The following is a 26882-nucleotide window of genomic DNA, read 5'->3' as shown; positions in this document are numbered from 1 at the left end:
AACACTCAAGTCCTTAATGGCCTAAAACCGTAGGACTTTAAATATTAATTTTAAGTTTCACGGCAACATGTGGTGTATTAATGGTGTGTTCAGTGTCAATCATCCATGCATTGTTCTTGTCATGATTAAAATTGAATAACGTTTTGTTTAAACCAATCATAAATGACAGAAAAAGAATAACACACACACACACACACCCATACACACAAACAGATAAACACACACACCCATACACACAAACAGATAAACACACACACACACACACACACACACACACACACACACACACACACACACACACACACACACACACACACACATACTGAACATGTCTTAAATAGAACCAAGAGCTACACAGTTCGGTTTTGGGGTTGGAATAGTATGGCAATCCGTTTGTAAAGAAATTACGTTTTTTCGTGTTGATCTAAATAATGAATTATTAAACTAAATAATGCATTATTTAGCTAAATAATGCTTTATTTAGCTAAATAATGCATTATTTACACAAAAGTAAAATAATCACATTTTTTACTTTTGTGTAAATAATGCATTATTTAGCTAAATAATGCATTATTTACGCAAAAGTAAGATAATCACATTTTTTACTTTTGTGTAAATAATGCATTATTTAGCTAAATAATTCATTATTTAGATCAACACGAAAAAACGTAATTTCTTTACAAACGGATTGCCATAGAATAGGGTATATTCACATATCTATAGCCTACTAAGCAAAATATCGTTGTCCATGGATGATTTTTGCACTTACAGAGAAAAACAGAATGTGCTCATTGTTGCCGTGCACACCTTAGTTCAGTATTTCGGTTGTTAGCATCTTGAACACGCGGCCAGTACTGTAACTGACCTTGATACGGATCGATCCAAGGGGGGCAATCTCAGTCATCTCAAAGAGGGAAATCCAAACGCAATCCGCTTTGTTCGATTTTATGGGCTTGGACGATAGAGAAAAATAAGAAAAGCAAAAGCTGGAGTAAACCTGGACGAAATTGCTATCAAGAACGCAGAATTGATTTTTTCTGAATTTTTTTTGTTGCCGTAAGCGCCATGAATTTGCGGCACAATTTCGCGTCTCGCACATCTGATGTTGACATGCATCAACAAAGGGGCCTCACTCTGGAAGAGTTTCCTGCTCCGATAAACATGGCGCTTACGGCAAAAAAAAAAAAAAACTCAGAAAAAATCAATTCTGCGTTCTTGATAGCAATTTCGTCCAGGTTTACTCCAGCTTTTGCTTGTGATGAACGGCTTGAGCACGGCAGATGAGATTCAGAAAACAACCGAACTCATGGATTTTATATGGAGATTCATGTGTTCAGGCCTGTAGTTGTTAATTTAAATGCGGTATGTTTGTATTGTTTGCTCCAGAGATGTATACTTCGTACATTAGAGCGTTCGGAACTTTTCAGTCGCAAAAAGTAGTACCGAAACAGAACAACCTCTCAACCCATTGCACTATCGAGGATTCAGGCTGTTGCTGGGTCGTTATTTGTTTGGTTGCTGGGTCATTATCGAAAAATAACTACCCCTACAAGTTTACAGAGGTAAAGAAGCAGAGGGGGGAATAATGAATTTTAAATGTACTTGTTCATGGGGTAGATTATTCGATAGACACTTATCGAATATGTCGGGTAGCGATTGTTCGTTTTGGATGTTGATTGCTGATGGGAACCAGACCTCGGCTCCATAAGTGGACACAGGGGCGACTAAGGTATAAAATAGTTGCATCATTGTAGTTACTTTCATCTCTCTTCCTCTAATTAGTCGTCTCAGGGCATGCGATGCCTTGTTTGCTTGCTTGGCTAAATGTTCCTGGGTTTGTAAGAATTTACCGCTTTTATGGAAGATGACCCCTAAATATTTATATTGGTCTACACTTTCAATCATATGTGTGCCACAGTTAAATAGTATTGGTACTTTTGGGTCTGTGCGGGTAAATATTATCACTTTCGTTTTTTCTTTGTTTATTTTAATGCCCCATTCACTGCTGTAGTCATTCAATCGGTTAAACTTATTTTGTAGTCCTCTTTTGGATGTGGACAGAATTACCAAATCATCGGCGTAAAGTAGGCATGGGATTTTTGTATTTTGGGCACTGTTCAGACTTGGTGAGTCATTCCCACGCAGATAATCTGGGAGATCGTTGATGAATATGTTGAAGAGTGTGGGGCTTAGAGTATTGCCTTGATGTACACCTTTCCGGACGGGTATGTCATGTGAGTGTCCGAGTGCGGTCTTAGTGCAGATAGTAGATTTGCTGTACATATCTCTTATAACATTAACATATCTCTGTGTGTGTCTGTGTTTTTGCGGATTGTTTAGATATCATCTGTCCGAGTCTCATATAAAGCAGGGGGCAAGTGGAGGTCTCTCCGGGTGTCATCCTGTTACTTGTAGCTGGCCCACAACAATGAGAAGTTGGGGATGGGGGGTTGTGGAGAGGGGGTGGGTGGCAGCAGAGGGAAAATAGGTCAACCAAGAGAGAGGATGGGTATCCTTGGCACAATGGATGTCTGTAGACTGGGGTCAGTGGCAGGACGTCTTTGCTGACAGCCACTTCACATCCCATAAAGAGGTAGAGGGTGGGTGATACGGCAGGTTGTGTCTCTGCATTCGGCGAGTAGACGGATGTTTTACTCGCCGATTCATTGTTTCGGCTCCACTCGCCATGGCGAGTAAACTACTCGCCACTTTCAGGGCTGCTAAGGATACCTTAAAGGCACAGTAAGCCTCCCGTAAACCATCACAGAGCTCCCCGAGCGTCTAAATACAGTACAAGCATACTTCCATTTGAACGCTCACCGAACGGGAACATCCTGGCTGCTTTCTGTCGAGCGTGAGACATTTTCCAAGAATTTATTTTCGTAGACTTGTTCCGTTAACAACAACGGCGCCTCGTTTTTGCGCTAGACCTAACTTTTAAAATCTAAATAATAAATTGACAGCTTGTTACACAAACATTCTTTAATCATAAAAGAATTCGTTTTTCATCAAGACAAGATCAGAACAATTCGAAGTTGTGAAAGTTTAAAAAAAGAAAAGCCCGGAAGCAGGGTCACGCAAGGGTCGTAGCAGACGACGGCCGGTTTATCAGTGCAAATCGCCGTTCCTCTCAACAGTCAAAAGCCATCGCTAGAGTTCTTGTGAACCACAGCCGTTGTTTCGTGCATACAAAAACGTGCTATTGTAGATAAGCTCACGTCGAGTCGCATTCAAATGACTAACTATGACGACTGCATTGTGAAAAGGGAAAACTGGATCACACGGGTTCACGATGGCTCAGGGGTAAGATAAACCACGCAAAAATAAATTCTTTGAAAATTGTTCGCTCTTTACGGAGGGCACCTAGGATGTTCTCAATTGGTGAGTGTTTAAATGAAAGGGTGTTTGTACTGTGTGTAAAAGCCTGACCGTATCTGTGATGGTTTACGGGAGGCTTACTCTGCCTTTAAGATCTGTATGTGAAATTTGGTTTTTAAAATTCAAAAGCTGTGTTTGGGTAATCTTTGCTGACTGTGATTCTACGTTGACAGCAATGACACTTTCGCGCATTTTTGTTTATTTTTGTTTATTTCTTATTTTCCTCTGAGGCAAATGCATTGTAATTTCCTTATTTGAATCATGTGACTTTAGAGGCCGACAAAAACTCATATTAAGGCTGAGACTACAGTGCAATCGTAAAAAATAAAAGGATTCTAATTGAAATCGATCGATGCATAGGCTAAATGTTATTTGTATTTTTGACCAAAATATGACATTTTACATAGACCTCGACAGTCATTGTTCACCTCGACCGCTGGCGCAGTCTCGGAGGAACACTGACTGTACAATGTAAAATGTTGGTCAAAAATATAAATAACGTATATTAACTTTGAAACTGACCATACTTTGCTAAAATGTTACTGATTCAGTGTTCAAAGCGAACCGTCATAATGTTAACAAAGGCGAACTACTTCGGAGTACTTTTAGTTTGTGTTTCAATGTGGCCGATTGCCTAGCCGAGTGAGGTTCGAGAGTGAGTCGATTCAAAGCATTTTTATTTTTTATTTTTATTTTTTATATAGTAAGCATGTTTGAGGTAGAAGGTCGAAAGGCTCGGTAATTATTTTATAAGATACTTAAACTTCGTTGATCTTAGTTTGTAGATTTGAAGATATGGCGAGTTGGAAATGAAGATTTTTTTTCTCAAGAAATACATCGCTGTTTCCCCTTCCTCCCATTAGGGGAGTGAACGTACCTAAAAAAGTTAAAAAAAGAATAGTTTAAAAAAAATGTGTTTTTTTTAGTTAAAGTCACAGTCTTTTCCTGGAAACAGCTCTGCTCAGTATCTTCGATCTGCCCAGGCTCAGTTTACATGGGAAACGACCATATCCCTTCAATTGGACACACCCCGACTGCTTTCTGTGCAGAATTGAATTATTTGGAGGTGTTACACTTTGCAGATTAACTGTCTTTTAATGCATTCATTTATAATATTAAAAAAAAACACCATTCTGCACAGAATGCTTCCAGACTGTTGATATTTGGTATGTGTCCAAGTGGACGGATGGTGAACAGAGCCGAATCGTTGACACGAGAAGGACTGAGCCTTTAAATTGAATGTGTGAGAACGTGTCGCAGCTTTGCCCCAACTTGGCGTAAGACTTCGTGCCGATGTATATATTATATACTATACTATACACTTGACCAAAACCCGGCAGTATTGCTATGCTCTCAGCTGTTTCACACTTGTCCTGCTACATGCCGGTTACTGTAGTTAAGGTTTCTTGTTTACGTGTTTGCGCAGATAAACTTCAATCTGACTAATACCCGTGTGACCTGGAATAATAGGCCGTGAAAGGTGGATGCAGCGCCTAAACTTTAAGGCAGTCGATCTACTGGCCGATGTTAATGCGTGATATATTGTGTAAAAAATTCCATCTCACACGGCATTAATAGGTAACATGCGCCTTGAGTCGCCTTGTGTGGTGAGATACGTGCGCGATATAAATCCTCGTAAATAAATAAATAAAATAAAAATAAAGTAAAATTGAATTGTGTAGTGTACGGCAGTAGTCTCGCCCTGTGCAAAGAGTTGATTGTGGTCGCTTTTATGAAGGGAATGCCCCCGGCAAACCCAACGACTGAAATGCAATCCCATATTTCGGACTGAATCAAAGATTGCTTTACCAAAACCTCAAACAATTTGGTTTGAAGATGAGGTCGTCACAGTGCCGCCTCAACATTCACCTAAAGGCTGTTATGACGTCATCAAAATCATTTATAAAATTAAAAAAAAAACCACCACGTCTCAGTCTGGGGGTATCATCTGGAAGAATTTGTATGTAAAAAGTTTCATGAAGTTATGTCTGTTCACTTTTTTGACATCTGCACAGGCTTTTATGGTGTTGCATTATACAGTGTTACACTGTGTGCGTTCGTTGTGTATGAATATGTGTGCGCGCGTGTATCTGTGTGTGTGTCTGTCTGTGTGCGTATGTGTGTGTGTACGTACGTACGTACGTACGTGTGTGCGTGCGTGTGTGAAAGGGTGTGTGTGTGTGTGTGTGTGTGTGTGTGTGTGTGTGTGTGTGTGTGTGTGTGTGTGTGTTAGAATACTTGCAAATAATTAGTTTTTCACACGAAATGTGTATTTTTCTCTGGTTGCAGTGAGGCTGAAGAACGCTTGGCTGTCATACATGGGCCTGTGCTGCGGAGGAACGCCTTCTGGGGGAGGTGGAGGAGCAGGGGGCTCGGGAGGCTCGTCCAGGAAGCAGTACTGGGGGATGCTGATGCTGCTGGCCGTGGCCTGTTCTGGACTGTACGTAATGCTGTACTACCGGGCCACACTCACAACCCCCTCCCTCCTCCTCTTCCCTCGCCTAGCACATCGCTTCCGCTCGACTGACGACGGCAACGCCAATAACACATCGCTTCTTATCTCCCAGCCCCCCTCGGCTTCTTCCTCTTTGCCCCTCTCCGCGGCTTTTGCCAAGAAAACCTCCTCGGCTGGCTCTGAGATGATCAAGGCGTCACCCGGCAGCTCACTGAATCTCCCGTCCTCCCAAGAAGCTCTGAAGGCCGCCATCCTCAACGGGACGTCCTTGCCTTTGCTGACGCTCTTCTCCACCTGGGCGGAACGCGACGACCTCCAGCTGGTGCGGAACCTGACGCTGAGGAACTGGGGCCAGCTTAAGCCCTTCATCCGGCCCGTGCTCTTTACCAACAGCAGCAAGCTGGAGGCCCAGGCTCGATCTCACGGCTGGGAGACCCTGCCCGTGTCCAAGGTCGCCATCGGCGTGCCCATCTTGAAGTATATGTACCTGGACGCTATCAAGAAGTAAGGGTGGCAGCTCTCTTTCTGTCGGACTGTCTGTCTGTTTGTTTGTTTGTTGTCGTTCTCGTCGTTTTTACATTTAGTCAAGTTTTGACTAAATGTTTTAACATAGAGGGGGGAATCGAGACGAGGGTCGTGGTGTGTGTGTGTGTGTGTGTGTGTGTGTGTGTGTGTGTGTGTGTGTGTGTGTGTGTGTGTGTGTGTGTGTGTGTGTGTGTGTGTGTGTAGAGCGATTCAGAGTAAACTACTGGACCGATCTTTGTGAAATTTTACATGAGAGTTCCTGGAAATAATATCCCCAGACTCTTTCTTTCATTTTTTCGATAAATGTCTTTCATGACGTCATATCCGGCTTTTTGTAAAAGTTGAGGCGGCGCTGTCACACCCTCATTTTTCAATCAAATTGATTGACATTTTGGCTAAGCAATCTTCGACGAAGGCCGGACTTTGGTATTGCATATCAGCTTGGAGTCTTAACAATTAATTAATGACTTTGGTCATTAAAAATCTGAAAATTGTTATTAAAATTATTTTTTTATAAAACGATCCAAAAACCAATTTATCTTATTTTTCATCATTTTCTGATTCCAAAAACATATACATATGTTATATTCAGATTAAAAACAAGCTCTGAAAATTAAAAATATGAAAATTATGATTAAATTTAAATTTCCGAAATCGATTTAAAAACAATTTCATTTTATTCCTTGTCAGTTCCTGATTCCCAAAACATATAGATATGTTATGTTTGGATTAAAAACAAGCTCAGAAAGTTAAAAAGAATAGAGACACAGAAAAGCGCGCTATCCTGCTAAACGCAACCGCTACCACGCTATACTGACTGGCTTTCACTGCGTTTTACACGTGCGGGGGATTGACGAAGCTGTAATGTCTTGGTGAAAAAGTACAGTGCGTTCTGTTTCATTCCGTGAGTTCGACAACTTGATTAAATGTAGTAATTTCGCATTACGCGACTTGTTGTTGATGTTGTTAACCATCAGAAAAAATAGGTATAAAATAGAATACAGAAAAACAACAACAACAAAACAAGAAAGCAACAACAACCACAACAAAACAAACAAGTCGCGTAAGGCGAAAATACAATATTTAGTCAAGTAGCTGTCGAACTCACAGAATGAAACTGAACGCAATGCAACGCAGCAAGACCGTATACTCGTGGTCCAGCGCTCACGGCATAGGCAGTGAAATTGACAAGAAGAGCGGGGTAGTGGTTACGCTATGCTGCATAGCACGCTTTTCTGTACCTCTCTTCGTTTTTAACTTTCTGAGCGTGTTTTTAATCCAAACATATCATATCTATATGTTTTTGGAATCAGGAACCGACAAGGAATAAGATGAAAGTGTTTTTAAAACGATTTCGAAAAAAAAATTTTGATAATAATTTTTATATATTTAATTTTCAGAGCTTGTTTTTAATCCGAATATAACATATTTATATGTTTTTGGAATCAGCAAATGATGGAGAATAAGATAAACGTAAATTTGGATCGTTTTATAAATTTTTATTTTTTTTTTACAATTTTCCGATTTTTAATGACCAAAGTCATTAATTAATTTTTAAGCCACCAAGCTGAAATGCAATACCGAAGTCCGGGCTTCGTCGAAGATTACTTGACCAAAATTTCAACCAATTTGGTTGAAAAATGAGGGCGTGACAGTGCCGCCTCAACTTTCACGAAAAGCCGGATATGACGTCATCAAAGACATTTATCAAAAAAATGAAAAAAACATTCGGGGATTTCATACCCAGGAACTCTCATGTCAAATTTCATAAAGATCGGTCCAGTAGTTTAGTCTGAATCGCTCTACACACACACACACACGCACAGACACACATACACCATACCCTCGTTTCGATTCCCCCTCGATGTTAAAATATTTAGTCAAAACTTGACTAAATATAAAAAGCAGCCCACAAAATAAATAAAATCAACCATCAATATTGTTATTCTGATTGACACGTGGGGGAATTCGGGGGTTGTGATTGGATAGTCTTCACACAGCCCTATTTAGGCGAGTATTCCATATATGTCTAAGGACGTCGTTCAATATCCTTTATATTAACACCAACAGCCGCTATACCTGGTTCCGGTTCAACACGAGCGGTGTTTCTACCGCTATGATGATTCAATCGAAGACATACAATGCATACCAATACTTTCTACCGCTCTTTGGAGGGGCCGCACGCTCAGTCTGGTTAATGTTGTTGGTAGGGGGCATAGAAGGTATAGTGGCCTTCGCCCGTTGGCTCAAGACAGCACCACTACCGACCACCGTCGAAGTGACTCTGCTGCAGTGCAGTGTCATCTTCAGAGGGTAGCCTACCGCAGTGACCTGAGTGTCTGTAACATCGACAAGTTTGGCAGCGGAACGAAATTCAGATGTGGTTAGAAGTGAATGTTGGGATGGAGCGATGTAAGAGCATACTGGGAAAGGAAACAAGTGTCGGGACACTGCAAAACAAATAAGATATGCTTGCCAAAGCTAAAGATGATTATGAAATACCTAGTTGCATATTTCCGACGAAACATGAACAAGAAATAGAACACAGCAAAATCTCCGAACTGAAAACGTGTCGAGAGCGGCAAGGGGCGTAACCTCATTGCCAAGCCAGTGAGAAGCAATATAAACGCTACCGTGAATTCAGCGTGGCGATAGGGTCGGATATTTTGACGAGAACAAGTATAATACGCCGAGTCGACGCTGAAAAATCGAGCTGTTAACACTTTTCCACTTGTTTCACAATAATGTCAGTGTGCAACCTGTGAAGCGCACAGTCACACAGCAGGAAACCCGGCCCGTTCCTCCTCAATACAGGCAAACAGAACGATTCAAGCGCTTTACGAAAAAAGCAAAACGATCCTGTTGAAGCGCAATTTATTCCGCCGGCAATAACATTATAACTCTGACGCATTCAGATCGCATTCAGAGTTAGTATACCTGAAGGCACCATTTTGGACAGATTTCTGACAATTTCGACCTTAAATAAAAATGTCAAGGTACATTCGCTGTACTGTCATTTAGAAACCCCTGCAATGATTTGCTAAAAACTGCTCCGAAACTATGCCAAATGATTTAATGAATTTCCTTCAGCGAGCGGTTTGCTTCGCCCAGCTTTCCTGCCAGGAGTCCGGACATCATTATTATTTATTTAGTTTTCATAGCTAATTTAAATTATTCGTCAAAGCAGTTCAAGACCGTTGGATTGAGGAAGTCAAACCTACAATCTAGCTTACGTATGCAAATTCCGTGCCATACAGGGGGAAAACGCGTCGAATAACAGAAACAAAAAAAATATCCGTTGGAGAATATCACGGTCTGCAATGACTAACAAACACAGCATTCAGATTTGAAGAATAGAACACTCAAACACTGATTCTAAAACCTTCCTCGTGTGTGTTGTCGTCAATGAACTCTCAAAACGAACTCTTAGCTCTCTGCTCAACTTCAAATCTGTATCTCTGGAAATGGCACATGCAATACTCAGGGTCAAAAGGTAGGACGAAAATTATGACTCGCACAAAGAACGTCGCAATGATAATCACAATCTGGAATGCCCACTCAAAATACAGCCGTTTTTAATTTGAGTAACTCAGCGCTCAAATGTTTAATTTACTTTAAGGGTCACAAAATTACAACCCCCAACCTGAACTATAATTATAATATATCTCTTGGGGCTATTTGAGACAGTCTTTTTATATTTAGTCAAGTTTTGACTAAATATTTTAACATCGAGGGGGAATCGAAACGAGGGTCGTGGTGTATGTGCGTGTGTCTGTGTGTCTGTGTGTGTGTGTGTGTGTGTAGAGCGATTCAGACCAAATTACTGGACCGATCTTTATGACATTTGACATGAGAGTTCCTGGGTATGAAATCCCCGGATGTTTTTTTCATTTTTTTGATAAATGTCTTTGATGACGTCATATCCGGCTTTTCGTGAAAGTTGAGGCGGCACTGTCACGCCCTCATTTTTCAACCAAATTGGTTGAAATTTTGGTCAAGTAATCTTCGACGAAGCCCGGACTTCGGTATTGCATTTCAGCTTGGTGGCTTAAAAATTAATTAATGACTTTGGTCATTAAAAATCTGAAAATTGTAAAAAAAAATAAAAATTTATAAAACGATCCAAATTTACCTTTATCTTATTCTCCATCATTTGTTGATTCCAAAAACATATAAATATGTTATATTCGGATTAAAAACAAGCTCTGAAAATTAAATATATAAAAATTATTATCAAAATTAAATTGTCCAAATCAATTTAAAAACACTTTCATCTTATTCCTTGTCGGTTCCTGATTCCAAAAACATATAGATATGATATGTTTGGATTAAAAACACGCTCAGAAAGTTAAAACGAAGAGAGGTACATAAAAGCGTGCTATCCTTCTTAGCGCAACTACTACCCCGCTCTTCTTGTCAATTCCACTGGCACTGCCTTTGCCACGGGCGGTGGAGTGACGATGCTACGAGTATACGGTCTTGCTGCGTTGCGTTGCGTTCAGTTTCATTCTGTGAGTTCGACAGCTACTTGACTAAATATTGTATTTTCGCCTTACGCGACTTGTTGATAGATATAATCCCTTTAAGCAGCAACACATATTGCAAACGTAAACCATACAACTGCTACAGTGTCATGTATCTTGAAAAAAGGGATATGAACACACACACACACTCCCGCAGTGGGGCACTGCGGTTATGAAATTAAAAGCCCCTCCTGTTTTTGGAACCGCAGGAGCTTTCTAGTTTGCTGTTAGGTAGATTTTTGGTTCCTCTTTCCTGTCATGCTCTCTTTTTTTTCATGAATTCTTTTCTTTTTTCTGCCTTCTTGCTCATTCACCTGTATTTTTTCCAAAAATCTCTTCTCTTGCCGCTTGTCTCGCGATTCATGTATAGTTTAATCTGTTAGTGTTCTGATGTAAGTCCAGCAGTAGATAGGTTAAGCCTATTTTAACATACTGGAAACTGATAATCTTCCAGTAGGTATTAATTTAGTTTTACTAAAGCCTGCTGGGACACAAGTAATGGGTTAGTGCATTTGTAAACAGGAATCGCTTGACAAGTGGCCCCCTTCATCCCCCCCTTCCTCGTCCTGATATGGCTCTGCGTAGTCGGCTGGACGTTAAGCAACAAATAAACAAACAAACACACACAGACACACACACACACTCACACACACACACACACACACACACACACACACACACACACACACACACACACACACACACTCTTACACATACACATACACATGTACGCACGCACGCACATTCACTAACATACACCCGTTACAAACACTCACGCATCGCACACACACACACACACAGACAGACACACACACACACACACACACACACACACACACGTACGCACGCATGCACGCGCAATCACTAACATACACCCATTATAAACACTCGCGCATCGCGAACACCAGAAACGACAATGCTTAATCAAGAAACAAGGAAAATGAATTCCTGGAAAATGAAAATCTAAATAAAGAATACATGGACAGTTCGAACGTGTCCACACTGAAGAGCAGAGTTCATAGTTAAAACAAATAGTTTATAATTGCCTCCGTTGATGATCTAAAATATCCTTATTTATTGTATTGTTTGATGGCCTTCATGTATTCATTGTTGCAAATTTTCTTTTAATAGCTCTTTATCAAAACATGTCATTAATTAACCACCGTTTGATTAAGATTCTCTTTTTAAACGCTAAATGTGAAATTCACCATGGACATCATCGCGCAGCCATACAGCCACGCGGTGGTTTGTTCGTGCTTCGCGCCATTGGGGATGATCCAGTTTGTTCGTGTATGCTAATCTTCATCTCGTTTTGGTCTGCTGGTCACACATCCATATGTAAAATTCGCCCAAAAACGGCGTATGGCTGCCTAAATGGCGGGGTAAAAACGGTCATACGTGTAAAAGCCATGGGAGTTTCAGCCCATAAACAAAGAAGAAGAAGGCACCTACATCATTCTAGACCTACATCCGGGCTTCGTACTTTCTAATGTTCAAAAATTCCTACCAGCACCAGTGTTGAAATAAAACGCCACTTGTGGTTCGGACTGGGTGGCCGAGTGGTAACGCACTTGCGCTCGGAAGCGAGAGGTTGCGAGTTCGACCCTGGGTCAGAGCGTTAGCAATTTTCTCCTCCCTTTCCTAACCTAGGTGGTGGGTTCAAGTGCTAGTCTTTCGGATGAGACGAAAAACCGAGGTCCCTTCGTGTACACTACATTGGGGTGTGCACGTTAAAGATCCCACGATTGACAAAGGGGTCTTTCCTGGCAAAATTGTATAGGCATAGATAAAAATGTCCACCAGAATACCCGTGTGACTTGGAATAATAGGCCGTGAAAAGTAGGATATGCGCCGAAATGGCTGCGATCTGCTGGCCGATGTGAATGCGTGATGTATTGTGTAAAAATAATTCCATCTCACACGGCATAAATAAATCCCTGCGCCTTGAATATGTGCGCGATATAAATTGCATAAAAAAATCCCTGCGCTTAGAACTGTACCCACGGAATACGCGCGATATAAGCCTCATACTGATTGATTGATTGATTGAAATACATTCTTTAAAAAACAAATCGCACTCTCCGAGGAAAGCAACCATGGTGTTTGCTAGCGGTAAGTGTTGCCCGAGATGGCAGTCAACGCATGCTCAGCTATAAGTCTTTCGTGTATCTCATAAATATGTGTCTGCCCATCCACTAATAGATGTTGGAACGTTAGCAGTCAATTTGTTTTTGGATTGCAACTGGTTCTTTGTAATAATTACATGCAAAGAGCCTTGGCGTGTCTGAGCGCACACACAAAAGGTTAACACTGGAAGGATAGTGCCTGTAAGGCAGAAAAACACACACAACACCTACCAAAACAAAAAAAGCACAAAAAAGCCAGTCTTTCCTCCCGGAAAATGATCGATCGTGGAGGAAGTTTAAAATAAACAAGTCGCGTAAGGCGAAAATACAATATTTAGTCAAGTAGCTGTCGAACTCACAGAATGAAACTGAACGCAATGCCATATTTCAGCAAGACCGTATACTCGTAGCATCGTCAGTCCACCGCTCATGGCAAAGGCAGTGAAATTGACAAGAAGAGCGGGGTAGTAGTTGCGCTAAGAAGGATAGCACGCTTTTCTGTACCTCTCTTTGTTTTAACTTTCTGAGCGTGTTTTTAATCCAAACATATCATATCTATATGTTTTTGGAATCAGGAACCGACAAGGAATAAGATGAAAGTGTTTTTAAATTGATTTGGACAATTTAATTTTGATAATAATTTTTATATATTTAATTTTCAGAGCTTGTTTTTAATCCAAATATAACATATTTATATGTTTTTGGAATCAGAAAATGATGGAGAATACGATGAACGTAAATTTGGATCGTTTTATAAATTTTTATTTTTTTTTACAATTTTCCGATTTTTAATGACCAAAGTCATTAATTAATTTTTAAGCCACCAAGCTGAAATGCAATACCGAAGTCCGGGCTTCGTCGAAGATTACTTGACCAAAATTTCAACCAATTTGGTTGAAAAATGAGGGCGTGACAGTGCCGCCTCAACTTTCACGAAAAGCCGGATATGACGTCATCAAAGACATTTATCAAAAAAATGAAAAAAACATTCGGGGATTTCATACCCAGGAACTCTCATGTCAAATTTCATAAAGATCGGTCCAGTAGTTTAGTCTGAATCGCTCTACACACACACACAGACACACACACAGACACACGCACATACACCATACCCTCGTTTCGATTCCCCCTCGATGTTAAAATATTTAGTCAAAACTTGACTAAATATAAAAATGAAAGAACAGTACCGAAAGGTACTGTTTGAATATCCAGACGAAAATGTACATGACAACTGACTTTAACACAGAAGATATACCATCAAGCTGATAACTGACAGCACATGTAGTTGTTCAGTGAAGGTTGTGTTGGGTGTGACAAATTCTTCAAAGACATGAACAAGAAGAATCGTTTTCTCGTTACAGAAAATAACCCACCTGTTGTGTTGTTCCATTTTATTTGAAAAACGATTTAAAACAATTGTTGAAAATACCAACAAGATAAACAGATTCTCTGGAATGGTATACTGCCAACGTCGTTTGTGTCAAGGACATGAAAAGTTGACATTTTGTTATTCTCATGTAGGCATTGTTGTTGTTTTTTCCTTCTAGTTATCCCGTTGCACCTTTTGTTATTTTTGCATTGTTTGTTCTGCCGCTGATGCGGTTGTTGTTGCCTCTGATACTGCTGCTGCTAGAATTTTTTCTCCTTAAAATGACAATTTCTCTTTCCCGTTTCACTCCAGGTTCAACTCTACGCTCTATTCCTTTGCGAACGGAGACATTATATTTACACATTCCTTAGTGGACAGTCTGCAGGCCATTCTGTCTGACCGCTCTCTGCCGTTGGACAAGAATCACTTGCTAGTCGTCGGCCAACGGACAAACGTTGGCATGGTCAAGGACACGGAGGCCGCGACCTTTGACGCCATTGCGAAAGTTGCCAAGGCCAGAGGAAAGCTGTTCACCACCATGGCGGAAGACTTCTTTATAACAGATAGGTGGGTGAAAATATGTGCGCATACATTTGTTGTGTATCTCATCTAAAGTCGGGGTCAAACCCGGGAACATGCCCCTAATGGCTTTGCCGTGAGGGCGTAAAACTTGAACTTCTCTCTAAAATATGTGCGTTTCTTCTGCTTTGTTTATGATCTATAACAGAATCAGCCAAACTTGAATTAGCCAGAAAGTACTGTATGTACAGTAATTTAATCCAACAAACCATGGTTTTCCAGGACTCAACACAGACCCTCCATCGAGAGGTAAGTCGTTCCACAGAACGGTCGTTTCGGGAATAAATAAGGTGCGAAATAATTCTGTTTTATGGGGAGGCACGTATCTTTCTAATGGTCTTCGTCTGTGTATGGATTAATAATAATAATAATAATAAATGAGCATTTCTATAGCGCAACATCATAACTTTACAATTATGCTCTTTGTGCTTGACACATTTAAAATTAAAACAGTTATACAAGCATTTACATCTACATTCATAGTCAACAACGCTTAATTAAAAGCGTACACCATCAAACATACACTACAAAAGATTCTTCCACTAACTAAGTAATAAAAACATGAATAAAATAGGTAGTGAAAAACAAGGAAATACCAGCTGAATACCCTTAATCAAACAGAACATGTTATCAACAATACTGAAAACAGTCCTAGATGTTTATATACATTATCACATTATCACTAAAACAACAAATACACTACATGTAGCCTACTGATGGACTGAGAAAACAAAATCAGGGGTTGTATTTCTTGAAGAGGTGCGTTTTAAGTGCTCGTTTGAATGCTTGGGGTGACTGAGAGTGGCGGATGTGAAAGGGGAGAGAATAATGCGCAGAAAGTAAAAGTGCGTTGTCCGTATGTTTTGGTTTTGGTGTGTGGAATGGTAAGGATGCGACAGTCAGGAGAGGCACGGAGTTGTCTTGCTGGAGAATAGACAGTGAGGAGTTCAGAGAAGTAAGCAGGAGATGAGCCAGAAAAGAAGTTAAAGCAGAGGGTGGACACTGCGTTTGTAGTCGATGCGGGCTTGAATAGGTAACCAGTGCAGTGTGTGAAGAAGTGGTGTTGCGTGATCTCGTTTTCGTGCTTTGAGAATGAGGCGTGCTGCCGAGTTTTGGACTTTTTGTAGTTTATGCAGGAGGTACAGAGGACAGCCAGAGAGAAGAGAGTTGCAGTAGTCAAGTTTAGAAAGAACAAAGGCACAGGCAAGAGTGTTAGTTGTGAGAGGAGAGTGTGTGGCTAAAGGTGCTGATCTTACGAAGCTCAAAATAAGCTGCTCTACAGACTAAAGATATATGTTTGTTAAGGGTCATGTCAGATGAAAGGGTGAATCCAAGGTTTCTAGCTGATGGCGAGAAAAGAATGTCGGTGTTGCCTATTTGAACAGAAACAGGTTGGGGAGAGGGAAATGTAGTGTTCTTCTTTTTGCACAGTAAAACTTCAGTCTTATCATCATTCAGCTTAAGTTTGTTATCGACCATCCAAGATTTAACATCAGTGATGCATGTCTGAATGGTCTGGATGGCGGAATGTGTCTCTGCATGGGGACTGGGTTTATACAGCTGGGTGTCATCAGCAAAAGACTGATTTAAAACAGAATGGTTTTGAATCAGTGTGGAGAGGGGCTTAGTGTACATGATAAAAAGGATGGGACCGAGTACTGAACCTTGAGGAACACCGAAAGAAAGTGGGGCTGGAGCAGACATCTGGCCATCGACAAGCACAGCCTGAGTCCTGCCAATGAGATAGGACTCAAGCCATGCTAACGGTGGACCGGAGATGCCGTACAGAGTCTGAAGTCTATGGAGAAGCGTGACATGGTCAATCGTGTCGAACGCTGCAGAGAGGTCAAGTAGGGTAAGCACTGACACATCACCACCATCCAGAGCAGACAGAATGTCACTGATTAGTTTAAGTAGGGCTGTTTCAGTACAGTGAGAAGGGCGATAAGCGGACTGAGAGTGCGAGATCAAATCATGGGTGTTCAAATATGACAACAGCTGCTTCAAAACTACCTTTTCAAAAACTTTGGACAAGAATGATGAATTAGATACAGGACGATAATTCTTCAAAATATTGACATCAAGACTAGGTTTTTTGAGAAGGGGTTTGACAAGTGCAGTTTTGAACAATGATGGAAAACACCAGATAACAGGCTATCATTGACAATTTGAGTAAGAGTTGGCAACAACACAGTCATCAAGATTCTCAAAAAGCAGTGGTGTGGGTATGGCATCAAGTGGACAAGTTGTTGGTTTGGACTTCAGAATAATGGATCTAAGGTCTTTTTCACGGATTGGCTGAAATGATGGAAAAGAACAATCAGTGGGAACATCAACATGACTGGAGGAAGCAGAATGTGCACTCATCTGATCAAGTTCAGACCGAATGTCAGAAACCTTGATAAAATAATCACTGAATACATCTGGCAGCTGACTAGCGGGGAAAACAGTGGGAAGTGGGGATACCTTACTGCGGCCGGTCAACCGGTCAATATCAAATACAAGAGGGGGGCAATACATTCACTAAGTACAGGGGGCATTTGTTATGAACCGTCTTATGAAAAACAATTAATGTTCCCTTTGCGTGTTGCAGACAGTTCGACTGGAACAGTATACCTGGTGTGGTAATTGGGCGAGTGGCTTACGACAATTGGCTGGTCCTTCACGCCATTCAGCAAAAATACGTCGTGGTCGACGTTACCAAGACGGTGCTGGCTGTACATCAGACCTCCAAGTAAGCACGTGCACCCGTGTACGCTCGTACGCGCTCACACAAACAAATGAGCAGACATGCAGACGGACCGGGAGTCCGACTGGCACAGATATAGAAATAGACAGTATTATATACACTCCACAAACACACGCACACATACACGCACACACACACCAGGGTTCCACATCACGTAAAATTGGAGGTATTATACCCTCTGACCCCCCAAATCACGTACGAGACGCTCTTTGAAAGGGTGTCGGTAAGTAACAATTATTTTACCAAGAGGTATAATAACGTACGACTTGAAAGGCAAAAGGGTATGACTTTGATCGTTTTACAAACGGTACGACTGGTTATGCGACGCTTGAGGGTTTTTTTTTTCGCGGGAGACTAATTTCGGAAAGCTTCACCGGCGATCTCGACACGTGTTTACTGTCTCCAGGAAGTTGGCGCTGTCAGCGTGACCAGAGTTACTTCCCAATCGCTATTTTCGGTTCTGTTGGTTCCGCGAAGACCGCGAGCGCAAGTTTGCAGACGATCAGTTTTGTCACTGACTTTGTGTTTGAAAATGCCACGACCAAGAAAGCTTGCTGCAGTTGATCCAAAACAACGAACTTTGACGTTTGCTTTTACCTGATTTTAGCATGCTTGGTGAAATTCTCTTGACCATATTCCAATCACTTCTGTACCCTGTGAGACTGAGAGGCTTTAGTCAACAGAACCGGGGGAAGTCAAAGCTAAGGAACCGACTCTCAGTGGAGAGACTGGCCAACAAAATGATTATTAAACACGTAGGCACTGACCTAACGCGTGACATCACTGGAAGGGCATTGCAAGTGCACGGAGCCATGAGGAAAAGGAAATCTGTTGACAGTGGTTGTGACTTGCAAAGCAAAACACCAAGACTTCACCCAAAGACATGAGTTACAGAGTAATATTAGAGCCATACAGTTGCAACGCCCTTTCAATTATGCCACGCTTTAGTGTGTTGGAACTTAGATTGAACTGTTGTTGTGGAGAGACACAGTCACAAGTGTGTTGCAGATGTGAATTTCAACAGGCACTTGATAGGTGTGTTGTTAATTTGTAACCAACAACTGAACAGGCAAATAATTTCAAACTTATTGATACTCATAATAATGTTCTTGTTGTTGTGGAACTGAACTGACTTTTCATAGCATTACCCTGAATTTGTGGGGAAAAAAACTGTGTGGCACTGCACTGTTGAACTCATAATTGTCAGTTGGTGGCTGGGTTCTGGGTTATTAATAAAAGTTTACTGTTCAGAATTTCAAGCCAGTTTACTTGTTCATTTTGTGAAAGCTCTCAGCCTCTGACTAGTGTTTTGATACCCCGGTAATTGCTGTAAATGTGTAAGTGTTATTCACTTATTGTAATGCTACAAGCAAGAATTTACACATATGACATTTCACAATGGTCATAAATTATTTCCTTTATTCAAAGCACTCTCAAATTGACAATGCAATTTGCACACATTGACATCATGCACATGCAAGAACCTGGTAAAACAGCAAAGCAATACACCGAGTCGCCGACAACATGCCATACCCTTTGATCAATCAGGAAAGGGTATAAAAACCCTTTACGTTTTTGGTGAAAGGGTATGAATACCCTTGACCTCAGAGCCTGTGTGGAACCTTGCACACACACACACACACACACACACACACACACACACACACACACACACACACACACACACACACACACACACACGCACGCCAGCACACACGCTAGCACGCACACCCACACACACATAATGGGGGTATCGGTAATGGTACGCTTTGCAGATCGATGTAAAGATGTAGTAAAACTACATGACATTTTGTAGGTTAAAATTAGATCCTTTTCTTAAAGGCATATGTACGCGCTCCCGTGTTTACAAAGTGTAGTTTGCCCATAATCGATGTCAAACGCACCATAAGACCATGTAATGACGATATGTCGCCATGCGCGGACCATATACATGCATTACAGCTTGTTTTAGAGTCTCAAAAACTTTGGATGTAAACAAAGACGCGGAGTTATTTCCCTTGCGTCAACGCTACCTCTGTTGGCAAATCTATAAATAGGACGATCCAGATCAAAATGAAAATTAACATATCTCAACATTGAAGGGGTCCTAGACCACAATATTTTGCAGGGAACTTAATTTAGCATGTCTCCAGCTGTTGGTAAAGCAATTAGCGTGTATAGTCATCGAGTACATATGGCTTTAAGTAACATAAACATATTTCCTTAATCAACAAAACGATTTTAACACAAAACTGACACAATGAAGATCAAGATCTACACAATCACATTTAAAAAAATCAAAAACATTTAACGATCTTGATCTTCATTGTGTCAGTTTTGTGTTAAAATCGTTTTGTTGATTAAGGAAATATGTTTATGTTACTTAAGAAAAGGATCTAATTTTAACCTACAAAATGTCATGTAGTTTTACTATAATCAGCCATATCGGAAAGACTCGTTACAATAACTCAAATAGAAACACATCATTATAACGAAACCGAATCGGAGATGTACAGGACGCAACAATAGGTTCGAAGAAAATTTTCCATTTTTATGTAACATTTTAATGGACAATAAAGTGTTGTTATTGTTTAAGTTATTGAAACATCCCAGTGCACTAAGGGATTTATAGAGCAAATCGAGAAAAATTCATTATTGAACGAAGCGCATAGCGCTGAGTTCAATAATTATTTTCTCGATTTGCTCTATAAATCCCTTAGTGCACTGGGATTGTTTCAATAACGATATTGTCAGTACCGCCAGAAAAAAAAAGAAGATTCAAAACGCACATTTTGCTACGCGCATTTGGATAGGCGTAACTGTATGGTCAGGTTTGTGTCAGATCTACTTTTGTGTGGGCTGTCTCAAGTGTGTCGTGCTTTCGTCACACGCAAACTCTTGTTTTAATTGAGGGCCCCAAAGGGGGGGTATCATCACGATCACGGGAAGGGAAATTTTAGCTTTCACGATCACAGTTACCTTGATTTTTGTTTTCACGATCACGAACACCAGTGGCAAATCACGGTCACGGTAAAAGTTGCAGGTACAGAAAGCACGTGTCAAAGTAAACACAACCACACAGTTATTCGCTCCTCTGGATCTATTGTTTATTCAACACAAAGTGACATCTGTTGCACTTTTTTATTATTTTTTTTTAAATTCTCTTTCATTCACACATAGAAATACATATCATGATTTGTAATCAGTAACAAGAATGTTGTTTTCATTGTTTTTTCTCTCGCTCTCTCTCTCTCTCATACAGACACTCACAGGAATATACACTCCAGGGGCGGAGCAGTTAAGCCAGAGGGGGGGGGGTTACTACCTGGGGTCCAGGGGTAGACCTCGTGGGGTACATGGGCCAGGCCCCGTTGGGGGGTCTGGGTGACTTAGCCCCCCAGAAGCTGAAGAGTTTTAGCTATTTTATGAACAATTTATGGTTTATCCTTGATTTTAAACATGATCAACTGGTGTCAGCAGCCACTCATTATTTCTTTTAAAGTTAGTATTACTTTTTTTTTTACAGCCGGGGGGGAGGGGGGGTTCCGGAACCCCTGTAACACCCCCCCCCCATCCGCCCCTGCACTCATACACATTCAACTCCCACACCCTCACTCACACACATGAATATATATACTTGCACAATTTCACATTTCCAGAGCTAAATCTTTTAAACCCATTTTCTCAAAAACTATGGGGTGGATTGAAATTAAAGCACATGTATGTGTGATGGTAGAGTCTATAATCTTGATTAAAGGTCAGTCTAGGAATCATGAAGGTGGGTGAAGGAATATACACTCATACACATTCAACTCCCACACCCTCACTCACACACATGAATATATACTTGCACAATTTCACATTTCCAGAGCTAAATCTTTTAAACCCATTTTCTCAAAAACTATTGGGTGGATTGAAATTAAAGTACATGTATGTGTGATGGTAAAGTCTATAATATCAAAATCTCCAACGAACATGACTTTGATCGACTTTGACATGAGGATCAAGTGACCCAAACTGGCACGTCTCCCCGCCATAGTTCCTGAATTTAACCCATTGTTGATAAGTTTACAGGCGCTAAAATAAATCCAAGCTTAATGCAAAGAAGCGACAATTAGAATCTATGCCAAGCGTGTCCACGTTGCTGGGATGAAAAACACATTTCTAGTTTCGGTTTTGGCTACACGCAGACTCGATCAGACTCGAGCCAGTCGAGGTCACACTGAGCGAGTGACAGCCGGACGTGGCAATGTCGACAATGTCAATGATCTCAATCAAACTCAAAGATCTTGAACAAATTTCAAGATCTTTGCCTACATTCAGAACAGTCATAGAGCAACATAGACAGGGCCGGACTAGGGGGGGGGGGTTACAGGGGTTGCGCACCCCCCCCCCCACCCTGGCTTAAGCATGTACCTCCCAAACGCTTTTTTTTGGGGGGGGTGGAGGGGGGGGGAGGAGGGGGGGGGGGGGTTTGCATCTGGATCATCATGAAATCCGAGGAGAAATCGCACCTCTCACCCACTTTCGAAAGACATTTTTCTTCAACGATTTTTGTGATGAAAAGTATGAGTCCTTACAATCTCAATTCTTCTTCATTGCCAATACAGCTTGCTGTCGAATTTACCTTTTTCGTTCAAGGAGAGGCTTCCTTTCCCTCCAGAAACATCAAAAAACGTTCAGCTTCAAGGGGGCGAAGCCCCCTTGCAACCCCCATCAAGGGGGATTCGCCCCCTGGACCCCCACCAAGGGGCTTTGCCCCCTGGACCCCCATCTGTACCCCCCCCCCCCCCCTAGTACTTACCTAGTCCGGCCCTGAATAGATCAACATACCTTGACATTTCGTCTTCGGAAAGACGGACCCATAGCCTGACCTTTCCATCAAGGAAGGCATTCTCGCCGCCTGCTTTGGTCTGGCTTGAATCCACAAAATATAACAGAAGTTCGATGACAGTACCGCTGCACGCCATTTTTGATCTTCGAATTCGAATTTGACTGAATGCACTCAAAACTTTAGCACGAAGCCCTTCCATTGGATGAAGTTTGGCAGACTTTTGCAATTCGCCTTCTGATTGGATCTCTTTTTGTGTGATTGGTTCTCTTAAAGGGAAGCAATCGCTGTCAAAATCATATTTCTGAATGTGTTGTTGCTTCCCTTCAATCGGGATTAGCTCCTTGACGAATAGAGGATCATAGACTGATACAGCTGTGAAAAATGTACGTTGAAAATAAAATGCTTTGCAATAATGCCCATCACGATCACGAAAACAAATGATGATCACGATCACGAGACTTGATTTTTTTGTCATCACGGATCACGGGCAAAGTCCCATCACGATCACAGAAATGGAAATTTCGGCAATCACGGTCACAGAAAGGTCAAAAAACGCCAATCACGATCACGATTTTAAACCCTTTGGGGCCCTCTTAATTTCTGTTGGTAAATTCCAGAGTAGCGTTAAGCTAAAAAGTGATGATCTTTCATACAGACCTCATTTAAACTCGGAGAAAGGACTGTGCTCTTAGTTATTTGCGATTCGAAAGCTTCATCAAGCTTCGACAGATTGACTGTGCTTCGTTCAATAATGAATTTTCTCGATTTGCTCTATAAATCCCTTAGTGCACTGGGATGTCTCAATAACTTAAATAATAGTATTTATAGGGCGCAAATCCTAAAATAGTTCTAAGCGCCTTACAACCAATCTTAAATATACGATTGCTCCACAAGCCGGACAACAACTTTAATTTCTGCACATCTCCTACCCATCCCTCTTCTTGTTATTCCTGTTCTTCCCCTCCTTCCTTCCTTTTACTGTCTTTCTTTATTATAATTATGCTTCGTGCACCTGGATTTGACAAGTTCAGTACCTTTAAGCTGCTCTGATTTATTTACACCATGAAAATTGATGATATAACTATGATTCGTATATCAAGATTAAAAGCATATCCGATCGACAAAGTGATATGGTTCGAGAATGAAGAAACAGAGGAGCCACCTCCTGCACGAAATTCACTCCAACACAATAATAGAAGTCCCCCCGCAGGTTAGGGGGAAGAATTTACCCATGCTCCCCAGCATGTCGTAAGAGGCGACTAACGGATTCTGTTTCTCCTTTAATCCTTGTTAAGTGTTTCTTGTATAGAATATAGTCAATTTTTGAAAAGATTTTAGTCAAGCAGTATGTAAGAAATGTTAAGTCCTTTGTACTGGAAACTTGCATTCTCCCAGTAAGGTAATACATTGTACTACGTTGCAAGACCCTGGAGCAAATTTTTGATTAGTGCTTTTGTGAACAAGAAACAATTGACAAGTGGCTCTATCCCATCTCCCCCCTTTCCCCGTCGCGATTTAACCTTCGTGGTTGAAAACGACGTTAAACACCAAACAAAGAAAGAATTGTTTTCCTAGTTGCAGTGAAGACTGAAGAGATGAGTTTTTAACTGTTTTTTTGACAGAAGTGAATGAGGGAGCGTGTCGAATCTGAGTGGGCAGGGAATTCCAGGTGACAGCAGCAAAGGACGAAAAAGAGCGACAGCCTCAGTTTGGTTTGACATTTATAAGCGGGGATTGTGAGAGTAAGGAATTGGAGGAACGTAGGGGGCGAGCGGGTCTGTACAGTTGAAGGAGGTCTGAAAGATAGGATGGTGTCTGACAGTGGATGGCAGTGTAGCAGAGGCATGCATGTTTGTATTTTATGCGGGCCTCAACAGGTAGCCAATGGAGCTGCTGCAGAAAAGGATCGGCGTGCTGTCGGCGTGAAGCGCCTAAGATCAGACTCGTGGCACAGTTCTGGACATGCTGAAGTTGTTACAATGCACTTTTATCCAATGGAAAATTAAAAGACCATAAGTAATCTGACACCTTAAAGACCCAGTCTGTCTCAAATGGTTTACGTAACGATTTAAATCTTCTCACGAAAAAAGCAGTTCTAACCTAATGGAAAACACTTACAACAGCACTGAATAGCATTAAATGACACAATTCGTTTGAATGGCTATTTAGACCAGATTTCGTGGTTTATTTTTACCCCTGAGCCATCGTGAACCCGTGTAATCCACTTTCCTTTTTTTTCACAATTTAGTCGTCAGTTTGTGATTTCAATGCGACTCGCTCTATCTGCAATAGCACGTTATTCTGTGCCTTTGAATCTAAAACGCAACAAATGACTGCGAGTCACACGAACTTATTGGCGGCGGTTGGCTTCAAAGCCATGCAGAAAATTCGTCTGCTTTGGAAACACGACTGATGCCTGTCTTACACTGTGCCGAATATCCTTGCGAATATGAACATGTTGTATTCGGCAAAAAAAGAGACGAATGGACAGGAAAAAATATTGAAAATTCGAAGCCTTACCGATCATTGCGAATGCATACAAATCCATATACGAATGTCTTGCGGATGTATTACGAACGTTGCGAGTGGCCTTGCGAGTGTTGCGAGTGCTTGCAAACATTTTACCAATAAAGCGATCATGCAATTCGCATTGTTCGTAATACTGCTCTTACACTGTGCCGAATTTCCCTTGCGAATAGAATTCACCAATAATTCGTAATGATCGGGACATGGTCGCAAGACATTCGTAAATGTTCTCAACTATTCGCCACCATTCGTCTCTTGTTGCGAATATTATTAGCAACATGCTCCTAATATTCGCAAGGAATGCATATTCTTCAGTATTCGCAATCATCGTAAAGGTATTCGTAGCGCTAAACGACGTTAAACACCAAATAAAGAAAGAAAGATTCGTAGCGCTCGCAAGACATTCGGAATGATCGGTACACATTCGCAAGCACTCGCAACTATTCGTAAGTCATTCGCAAGAAATGTGTATATGAACATGTTGTATTTGGCAAAAAAAAAGAGACTAATGGACAGGAAAAATATTGACCATTCGAAGCCTTACGAATCCTTGCGAATGTCTTACGAATGGTTGCGAGTGCTTGCGAATGTCTACTGATCATTGCGAATGCATACGAATCTATATTCGCAAGGATATTCGGCACAGTGTAAGACAGGCATAACGAATGTTTGTGAATGCCTTGCGAGTCTGACGAATACATTGCGATGATTACGAATGTTCGCAAGGATATTCAGCACAGTGTGAGACAGGCATAACGAATGGTTGCGAATGCCTTGCGAGCGTTACGAATACATTGCGATGGTACGTTACAAAAAAGTTAAGAATATGACTTCTTTGCGAATATTAGGAACATGTCGCTATGTTCAAAACAAGAGACGAATGGTGGCGAATGGTTAAGAATTAAACGAAATGGTGTTTGTACTGTGTGTCAAAGGCTGACAGTGTCTGTGACCAGAAACTGATGGTTTACGGGAAGCTGAGCATGCCTTTAAGAGACACCGTCCTTCCCGTATAAACGATACGCCTCACCGCCTCAGATCTGCCGGGGCTTTCACATGGGATAAAGCCATCCCTGCACTTATGCAAATGCCAAAAACCAACAGTCTGACTTTTTTTGTTTGTTTGTTTGCTTAACGCCCAGCCGACCACGAAGGGCCATATCAGGGCGGTGCTGCTTTGACATATAACGTGCGCCACACACAAGACAGAAGTCGCAGCACAGGCTTCATGTCTCACCCAGTCACATTATTCTGACACCGGACCAACCAGTCCTAGCACTAACCCCATAATGCCAGACGCCAGGCGGAGCAGCCACTAGATTGCCGATTTTAAAGTCTTAGGTATGACCCGGCCGGGGTTCGAACCCACGACCTCCCGATCACAGGGCGGACGCCTTACCACTAGGCCAACCGTGCCGGTTAACAGTCTGACTGCTGTCTGTGCAGAATGGGAATTTTTCAAATAATTAATTTCATTGAAAGGCATTTGTGGAAGCAGTCAAGATGTTGATGTTTGGTATGTCACGTGCCTAGCTGGTGGATTGATGACCTTTTTTCATGTACGAGCCTGGGCAGATCTGAGAGAGTGAACAGAACTGTTTTCATTGGAAGCACTGTGCCTTTGACATGGTATGAGAGCATTCTTTCCCGTGGTCATAGAACTTTTAAGTGTTTTGTGTAAATATCAAGTTACTGTCCCAGAGGGGGGGGGGGGGGGGGGGGGGGTGTCCTCCTTCAGGAAAAACAAGTCGCGTAAGGCGAAATTACTACATTAAGTCAAGCTGTGGAACTCACAGAATGAAACTGAACGCGTTGCAT

The 26882-nt window shown here is 41.4% G+C and overlaps 1 protein-coding gene across 2 annotated transcripts in view; it reads left to right on the top strand.

The window, feature by feature from the left end:
- LOC138968572 (uncharacterized) overlaps positions 1–26882 on the top strand; it is an 84732-nt gene that overhangs the window by 52381 nt on the left and 5469 nt on the right. For both annotated transcript variants that reach the window (XM_070341165.1, XM_070341154.1), the window contains exons 2-4: positions 5668–6337; positions 14689–14943; positions 17549–17689. In XM_070341165.1, coding sequence (XP_070197266.1) covers positions 5697–6337; positions 14689–14943; positions 17549–17689 — 1037 coding nt within the window. In that variant the 5' untranslated portion in view covers positions 5668–5696. The remainder of the gene's footprint in view (positions 1–5667; positions 6338–14688; positions 14944–17548; positions 17690–26882) is intronic.

This window comes from Littorina saxatilis, linkage group LG1 (assembly GCF_037325665.1).
Source record: "Littorina saxatilis isolate snail1 linkage group LG1, US_GU_Lsax_2.0, whole genome shotgun sequence".
In the NCBI taxonomy this organism is placed as follows: domain Eukaryota; kingdom Metazoa; phylum Mollusca; class Gastropoda; order Littorinimorpha; family Littorinidae; genus Littorina; species Littorina saxatilis.
This window is presented reverse-complemented; position numbering and strand designations above follow the sequence as displayed.